This window comes from Orbicella faveolata, unplaced genomic scaffold (assembly GCF_042242905.1).
Source record: "Orbicella faveolata isolate gen_17 unplaced genomic scaffold, um_ofav_v1 contig_34, whole genome shotgun sequence".
NCBI classification, from domain to species: domain Eukaryota; kingdom Metazoa; phylum Cnidaria; class Anthozoa; order Scleractinia; family Merulinidae; genus Orbicella; species Orbicella faveolata.
In genome coordinates, this window is record NW_028301563.1 from 13,903,648 (window position 1) to 13,912,500 (window position 8,853).

At 40.9% G+C, this 8,853-nt stretch overlaps 2 protein-coding genes across 3 annotated transcripts; both read left to right on the top strand.

Annotated features, from left to right (window-relative positions):
• The first annotated feature begins 69 nt into the window (after positions 1–69).
• Positions 70–2,506, top strand: LOC110058541 (uncharacterized). Of its 2 annotated transcripts, XM_089271477.1 has the most exons (5): positions 70–1,027; positions 1,170–1,274; positions 1,419–1,493; positions 1,701–1,775; positions 2,335–2,506. In XM_089271477.1, the coding sequence occupies exons 2-5, from the start codon at positions 1,206–1,208 to the stop codon at positions 2,443–2,445; spliced, it is 330 nt and encodes a 109-aa protein (XP_089127603.1). In that variant the 5' UTR covers positions 70–1,027; positions 1,170–1,205; the 3' UTR covers positions 2,446–2,506. The 2 variants fall into 2 exon arrangements, with proteins under 2 accessions (XP_089127603.1, XP_089127602.1); XM_089271476.1 differs by having other exon boundaries at positions 70–1,274.
• A 1,545-nt stretch (positions 2,507–4,051) lies between these two features.
• On the top strand, positions 4,052–5,119 carry LOC149104917 (uncharacterized). Its single transcript, XM_089271462.1, has one exon. The coding sequence runs from the start codon at positions 4,073–4,075 to the stop codon at positions 4,796–4,798; it is 726 nt and encodes a 241-aa protein (XP_089127588.1). The 5' UTR covers positions 4,052–4,072; the 3' UTR covers positions 4,799–5,119.
• Positions 5,120–8,853: the final 3,734 nt, after the last annotated feature.

Below are 8,853 nucleotides of genomic sequence, written 5' to 3' on the forward strand. Positions count from 1 at the left end.
AAGCGTTTACACATTTGTTGCCATTTATAGTACCATATTTGGAGTATCAGGAAAAAAAATCAATTTTTTTTTTTTACATTCACAGCGCACGCTAGGTCGCGCTTAATGGCGCAATCTTGTTTAATCTTGTTTTTGAATAAGCTTGGTTGTATAAAGTTAAATTCGATTAAATTCTTCTGTTTCGTTGCCATTCAATAGTCTAGAAAACTTATCTTGGATACACTTAATGAGTTCTCTTTTTTCGGTTAATTTACAGCGTTCAGGTGGAAATTCAAGTAACTTACCGCGAAACCGAAAATGTTGTTGCGTGTGAAGAACCACGAGCCGCTAGGCGAGTGGATCTACAACAAACTTTGACAATATTATGACGCAAATTTGTGGTATGATTCTCGCCTTATCAAGATTGCAGCGCTGAATCAGTGCTGATATGTTTGACAAAACTTTCGCTGATTTCGTCAGCTTTCAAATTTCATCCGTCTGTACTCTTATTGACAATAAAAATTAGCCAATTAGCGGGCGAGAAATCGCTCAGTAATTGTAAAAAAAGTATTCGCGTACAAACTCTTCGTGTTTCCAAATATGGTATTTGGCAAAACTGAATATTCCAACACTGTGAGCGCGCTTTACACGTTTCAATCCCTTATGTGCTTTTGTCTCTTGCAAATGACGTTAACTTATTGCGTTCGACGACAGGAGAAGGCAACCTTAATCTTGTGTAGCTAAGAAAAATCGAGATTTTGTGTGTTCTGCATTTGCCTCGCTTTCGTTTGGACGCAAATTTGCCTCGCTTTTGTTATTGGCGTGATACCTTACATGGATTTCCATCATGCCACCATTGTCGACAGGGTGAGGGATTACCACAAGAGACTCCTCCTTGAGGCTTGGCTCTATAGGGGAGACTCAACGTGGTCAATTTCATAATATGGGCGTTTGTCTGACAAACTTCTAATTTATACTTCATTTGTAAAGTTTTTTTAAACCAGTTGCTGAAGAAGTGTACCCTACTGCACATAACCAGGATAGAAGGGTAAGGAGTAATGCTTAAGTTTTAGAATATAAGCAGGAAGAAAAAATGTATTTAGTATAGCAACATATGATAAAGTCATTCATTGGTGTAAGGCTTCCGAGTTCTACGCTCGCCCTCCTTAACTTTTTGGCCTTCATTTCAGCGAAAGAACCAAAACGGCATTGGCGACAGTTCTCGCATGAACGCAGAGCAAAGCAAAACACACGGAGAAAAGGAAAGAAATGCAGGACTACTAGACAAAGCAAAGGTACGACTCAGCATCCTGAATATCTGGGTTACTGTTTAGTAGAGCAATAAATAAACGTTGATGCGAAAGATCTCCACAGTACCAAATACCAATGGAGATCTTAGTGACATTTCTTCTTAGTGACATTTCTTCCCTTCTTTCCAGCAAACCGAACAGCGTCCCCGTACGGATGAAGAGAGCGTAAAAAAGCACCGTCAGAAAACTGCACGCGGAGAAAAGGTACGTTTAAACACTAAGATCGTCTTGAGTATTCATCAACTTTGACATCAGATGGTTCGCGGAATTAACTATGCACATAGTGCAATGGTCGTTGTATAGCGCCTGTAGGCTTGTTTAATCGAGTATGGCCGTAAAATTATTAAAAAACACCGTCCGCCCCACGCCCCACATTACTTTTCATCAAACCATTTCTTCCCTTCTTTCCAGCAAACCGAACAGCGTCCCCGTACGGATAAAGAGAGCGTAAAAAAGCACCATCAGAAAACTGCACGCGGCGAAAAGGTACGTTTAAACACTAAGTTCGTCTTGAGTATTCATCAACTTTGACATCAGATGGGTCGCGGAATTGACTATGCGCATAGTGCAATGTTCGTTGTATAGCGCCTGCATGCTTGTTTAATCGAGTATGGCCGTAAAATTATTAAAACACACCGTCCGCCCCACGCCCCCCCCCCCCCCCCCCAAAAAAAAAGACGAAAGAAAGCCCCACATAATTGTCTCTCCCGGATATTATTTCAAGGGTTGTCATTCCTGATTATATAGCCCTTATTTTTCATTGGAATATAGAGTAAGACTTCTGATGGTCATTTATCGACGGAGTGATAAGATCATGTTGTCTCATTTTATGCTCATGAATACAAACATTTATGACACATCGATTCCCATCTATATGTACGAAGCCCATCCTGAAATAAAAAAAAATAAATAAATACTCCTGAAAGAGGATAGAAGTTTATGAGTTAACCTCAGGAATGTCCTTCAGCCTTTGCTCCTGTTGTCCGTGTTTCTGTACAGTTATAAGCTAGATATTCCCGTACTTTATTAATGTTTTCTTTTTCAGCCAAAAAAACACAATGACACTGGCGATTGTACTGATATGAATAATGGCAGTGAAACAGATGAGGAGCAAACGTGTTCGCAAAGAAATGAGGTACAACAGTTAGCGTATTAGGAGTATTTGTTAAGTAGAACAATAGACATGAAATCTGTAACGTAAAATACAAGAAAAACAAGGAATTAAATTTGAACGAGTATACACTGCTAGTTGATTTTACCAAGCTGTTGTCGCTTAGGAGTCATCCACACAGTTTATCCAATAGAGAAGTTTATCCTAGTGAGCACGTAAAGGCTGATATGATTTTCGCAATGAAAATATCGATGTATTTAAGATTTGGCTTTATTTGTTGGAAAAGGTATTACTGGCCTATAGTCCTAACTTCGAACATTTTTTACTGTCTTTGCGCTTAGGAGCAATGTAACGCTGAAGTGCTTGTGTGCACGGATGATGTTCCGGCGTTACCCCAAGTTTCAGGTCTCAGTGACTCTGATAGCAGTAACGATGACTTGTCGTGCACCTTATATAAGGTAGGCGAAATTCAATCGGGATCTTTTTTGTATTTAATATACTACAATTTCGTTATTTCGAAAGTGTTATCCCTCGGACGTATAAGCAATTTCCCACCACTACGGCGGTAGGGGATGGTGGTGGGGGGAAATGATGTACCGCAGTTTCGTTCTATTATTGAACAGCTTACTCTACAAGAGGACATCATTTGTGGTGGATGTGACGTCATATATACCTAGGTCCCCCCCCCCCCCCAAGCCACTTAGATACGCAATCTTAGATTTGCACTGTTTTCTAAGAAAGTCTGGAAATGACGGACATCGAAAAATGCCAGAAGACTTGTGCAAGGTGGAATTATGTTGTTTTTTCCCTTGACCTGCTGCTGATTATCAAGTTGTCACGGGAACGTCAAACATCGCGGACACATAGCTGACATAATTTCCGCAAGGGATTAATTAGCAGCTGCTGAATGTTTCGCATTCATTAAGCGAAATTCCTTATTCAAAACTACTGAAAACTACCTCGAGAAGGGTGGCATCCACCAGCCCCCCTCCATTGTGCGTCCGGAGGTTATGTCGGGGATTTAAAAATGTATCTCCTAGGCAGAGCTCTTATTAAATTGACATAGTGAATATATGGAAGACATGAACAGAACTGCGGATTAAGAAATAAATGAATGAAGTGAACCTCATTCATTTCGTCGAACCTGTTAGGAAAAACTGCAAGTGTATGCAAGCAGACACTCACGCGGAGAGGATTTTTGAAACCTTGAAAACTAATTAATAAGGACGTTTTTCTTATTTTTATGTTGGTAAAAACATAAGCCGGGTTCTGCAAGAATTACCTTTAAACAGATACAATTTTGACTTTATACTGCACAGTAAAAACAGGACGTATTTTGTAAATCACTTTCCGGCAGTAACTTTGTTTGACTATGTATTGTCCTTCTATACATTTGCAGACAAAGGAATGTTGGAATGGTGACGAAAGGATACCGTTGTTTGAGAAGGGACGACCTGAGAGATACACAGTCGATCAAGCCTTAGAAATCATCAGCGAACACAGCCTCACATGCGCAAAATGCACCCGTCAACCTTTGAAGGTGAGAGAAAATGCTTCGTTCCTGATCGATTTGAAATGGTTTGACAACTGGGAAGACATAAAAGCCGATATGAATGGTGTATACGACGGCGTCCTACGATATGCAGTGTGGACAATAGAATGGTATGATGGTATGTGGTCATTACTGCATAAGAAGAAAGCCCCGCTATCTTCCATGGAAAAGTATCATTTAGTTCAGAATTCCAGGAGGAACAAAGCTGCGCCATCTCTTGCGCGTTCAATATTTATATTGAAAGACATGAAAGGAAACATCGTTAACAATGTTTGTCTTTTACAATACCATGTTGACAACGCTGAAGGACGAGTTGATGATGTAGAGGTGCAGAAGTATGGTAACAGCCGATCCTCAAACCCAAGGCCGTTCTATCCACTTAAGAAGAGCATGCTTGGGTCAATTAAAGATAACGTGAAGAAGAAAGGATCGCAAGGAGTTTACAGCGACCTGAGGAAAAAGGCTGGTGGAGTTTTCGGTGCTTCTTCTGTGTCGGAGCTGCCTCGCGGGAAACAGCAAATTTACAACGCAAAGTCCAGGATGAGCAGTACTGTCACACAGGATGACGTTGAAGATCTTTTGAAGTATGCCCGAGACAAGGAAGACCTGATTCTGCACCACGCCGACTATCCCGAAGATCTATGGGTTCTAGGAACTTCCAGCATGTGTTCCGATCTGTCCAAGTACACCACATCAGGCATACTTTCCTACCCATTCTGTGTTGACCCAACATTCAAAATGGGGCAGTTTGAAGTTACTCCCATTGTGTACAAAAATCAACTCTTGAAGTCTAAGAGGACGAATGAAAGCCCTGTTTTTTTTAGGTCCCACAATGATTCATCATAAGAAGACCTATGCCGCCTACAGGACTCTTGCATCGACGTGTGCAGCAAAATGCAAGGAGATAACAAAGGCAAAAGGTTTTATTACCGACGGAGAAGAGAATCTCTATAAAGCCTTTGAAGATGAAATGAAAAATGCAAGGAGCCTACGTTGTTTTAAACACTTTGAGACCAACTGCAAGGAGAAGCTAAGAACAACGGGAATTCGCAAAACAAAGGAACAGCGATTCTTCCTGCAACGGGTTTTTGGCGTTCATGGGAAAGAGGAAGGCATACTCGATGCTGATAATCAAGAAGACTTGCGCCAACGTTTGGACTTGGCAAAGATGGAAATAGAGAGACGAGAGCGGGAGGTTCTGAAGAGGGAGGACGAGGCGTATAAACCGAAGTTTTGGTCCTTTCTCGACGAGCATTTTGAAATGATGGGTTCTCACATGGTCGCGAATGTCCGAAAGGAAGCTGGAATGGTAGTAGAAGATGACGGCAAACCCGCTCGCTGTTATTCCAACAATTCAGAATCAATGAATAACGTCATGAGGTCTGCCAAGGAAACGTTCCTCAAAGAAAATCCCTGTATTTCACAGCTGAACAAGATTCAGTTTACACGAAATGTTTTTGAGGTTGTCCATGCGCACCAGATGGAAGAGCTTCACTCTGCAATCGCTGGGCTAAGTGATGAATATATCCTTGCCGATCATGCCACCTATTTGCAAGTGCCAGCCGATGTGTGGTTCGAGTGGACGCCACAAATGAGGGAGGAGTACGTCCGCGGAGTACAGAAGCTTTCAATAGAGGAAATGTTTAAGGAAAAAGACGTACCGTGGCCGACTTTGGAAACTTCCGGTATTGATGAACCAGAATTCAGGCTCCTAGATGAAGACATCGTCACACACCTGGTAAGTAGCCATGGCTACTCAAAAGAAAATGCTGATGCCCTCAGAAAGGAAGTTCTCAAACTTCTGAACCACCCCAGTGCCATCCAGCGAAAAGCAAGTATGCAAACTGGTGGAGTTCTGCAATTTGAAGTTGCAAGTGCCGGATCTAAAAACGGAACACTGCAGGTTTCAGTTTACAGTGATCATGCGACATGTGTGTGTGGACGGTACAAGCACGACAACCTCTGCAAGCATTCCCTGGCAGTAGCTGCATTGAAGTCAATTCTAGCCGCCCACCTCGATTTCATCCGAAAGAAATCAAAGAAGGTTTGTAGTAGAACGGCTCTTGCCGAACACGACGTCCGAAAAGAGACAGCCGGGAAGAAGGGAGGCAAGAACAAATATCCCTATCGACCAGCGCGGGGCAAGCCAACTACAAGCACGAGCGTATCAATAGAAGTAGCTGACACCCCTTTGTATTCTGAGATTTACCACAACGAAAATTCCTTTGAGTTGATGTTCCTGTCGGAGGATGCAAAAAGGTGTAAATCCTGTCATCTAGACTTCTGCCACAAAAAGAAGACAATTCCCTTCGACGTCATCTTCTCCCACAAAGAACGATGGATGTATCTCATCAATGGAGATTGGGCAAATTGTAGGCCATCCAACCGTGAGACCGTCAAGTACTACCACGCCGCAAAGAAGTGCCTAATGGGCCGGTTTCCCTACTTCTCCGAAGAGTACATCCACATTCCTGGGGACGTCAAGGACAGTCTTCGTGACTCTCACAAAACATACCTCACGAGCGAGTTTGAGCTAAACTTTGATTAAATCTTTCCTCGATATGTGAACACTTACGAGCAAGCCTTGCAGTCGCCCCATTCCGGTGTCAGCATGTTTTATACAATGTTCGATTAAATGCGCGGGCTGTGACTGGTCAGTTCGAGTTCATTATTAAAGAAATAAAAAACGTATCCGAATGCATTGTTGAGTTATATAAGCACGTGGTGATTTTTTAAGAACACGAGAGAAGTGCTAGAAGCACTTGGCTGCGCCTCGTGCTTCTCTATGCACTTCTGTCGTGTTCTAAAAATCACCACGTGCTTAAATAACTCAATAATGCATTCGGATACGGTTTTTATTTCTTTAATAATGAACTCGAACTGACCAGTCACAGCCCGCGCATTTTATAAAACGTGATGAAAACGCACCATTTGTATTTGTATTAGAGAAAATTTACTACAATTTATCTCGATTGGCTGGCTTTCAGTGTACGCATTGTCATAGAAACTGAATTAAGCGCAAACACAATGGTTTATGGCGGAAGAACAGGGTCTTAAGTAATCTAAGTTGGCAGAAGAACAGACAGACGCCGAGATTTCTAAAACAGTTTCCTCGACTGTAAGCACTTTCGGATCAGGATCCTCAAAATTGGCAACTTTCTCGAAATTATTAACTTAAAATGAGGGCGGGGCATTTGTTTGTTGTCTTTTTGTGTCTGTTAGTTGGTTGCCAAAAGTGTCTTCAAAAATGTAACTCGGTAGATCGCGTTTTAACCACTGGATGAATTGTTTCTTGCGTCAGTTGTTGAATGATACGCCCTGTAGATCGGGAGTTAAAAAGTAAAATGAAACTGTAAAGCACACATTTTATCATAATATTTCCCCGGGAGGAAATTAAGTTAGTTGATCATCAGACATCTTAGGAGGTTCTCGTTGAAAGTTAAAAAATAGATATTGTTAAAACATAAAAAGTACACACGGTACATTATAATGAAATTTTTAAGACGCATTTTCGGAATATCGCAAAATCTACAGTCCGCTGCAATGCGGCAGCAAAAAGAAAATAATCTCGAGGTTCTCGTGGCTCATGTTCATATTTCAAAGTCTTGCGTAAGTCAACATGTCAAAACTTTTTTAACCGAGTAGTAAAATTGAATTTAACATCTCATACCAAACATTTTACACGTCAAGTTTTCGAGCCTTTTGAAAACGCTAGAATTAGAATGTGGGAAAGTTGCATTTAAATGTTCACATTTTGGTGGATTATTGTATAAACGACAGTATTATAGACGCCGTTGTTACGGCAATCATTTTGTTACTATCGTAGAATACCGTAACTATGGAATTATATTTTATCATGAGTTCGTTTCGGTTAGCATTATAAGATGTACGTTTTTAATCACAAAGGTAGTAAATTTAAATTGAACATCTCATACCAATATTTTATACTCACGGTTTCAAGACTTTTGAAGACGCTGGAATTAGAATGTGGGAAACTTGCATTAAAATGTTCACATTTTGATTGATTATTGTATGAACGAAAGTATAAAAGACGCCGTTGTTACGGCAATCAGTTTGTTACTATCGCCGAATACCGTAACTATGGAATTATATTTTATCCTGAGTTCGTTTCCGTTAGCATTATACGATGTACGTTGTAAATCTTAAAGCATTAACTCACTCGAAAATATCAGATCAAAGCTTAACGACAAGCCGGATTGTAGTCTGGATATTCACTGGCGCTGAATATTGACCTAGACAAGTTTGTATTTTTGGCACCCGAAGAATTTGTTGTTCCCCACAGGATGCCATTTTCTGTAGCATTACTTTCGTTTAATCCACATTGTCTGCTCAACATAAATATATACATGTATACGCGTTTCTCATGTCAGTTTCCCTTTGCTATTCCGGCAGCACAGCTCTTGGCTACCTATACTATTTTTCGGTCTAGTCTTCGAGCTTTGATCTGACAACCTTTATGGAAAAAAAATTCTTGGCCATGCCCTACTTGGAAGGATACGCCTGTATATCAGGACAAGGAAAGGGAATGACATTCGGGTTTCAAATACAATGAATATCGACTATACTTGGATTGAATTGTTGTAAAAATTATTTTTGATACTGTTATTCAACTGAAAAAAGGCAATAGGGAATCGGAGTATAAGAATAAAATAATCTTTAATTTCATTATTCGTCACGCTTTCTTCAAGGAAACTGTTTGAGCGAGGGTCTTCGTTTTGTAGTTTGACCCGGCCTAAACTACAAAACGAAGACCCAGTCGGATTCGCGTCTTTTGGCGTCTTAAAGAGCGTTTGAGCGAGGGTCTTCGTTTTGTAGTTTGACCCGGCCTAAACTACAAAACGAAGACCCAGTCGGTTTCGCGTCTTTTGGCGTCTTAAAGA

Coding starts and splice junctions, on each gene's coding strand:
- LOC110058541 (XM_089271476.1), top strand. CDS start 1,206: ATGAACGCAGAGCAAAGCAAAACACACGGAGAAAAGGAAAGAAATGCA. Junction 1,275..1,418: donor GACTACTAGACAAAGCAAAG/GTACGACTCAGC, acceptor CCTTCTTTCCAG/CAAACCGAACAGCGTCCCCG. Junction 1,776..2,334: donor AAACTGCACGCGGCGAAAAG/GTACGTTTAAAC, acceptor TTTCTTTTTCAG/CCAAAAAAACACAATGACAC.
- LOC149104917 (XM_089271462.1), top strand. CDS start 4,073: ATGTGGTCATTACTGCATAAGAAGAAAGCCCCGCTATCTTCCATGGAA.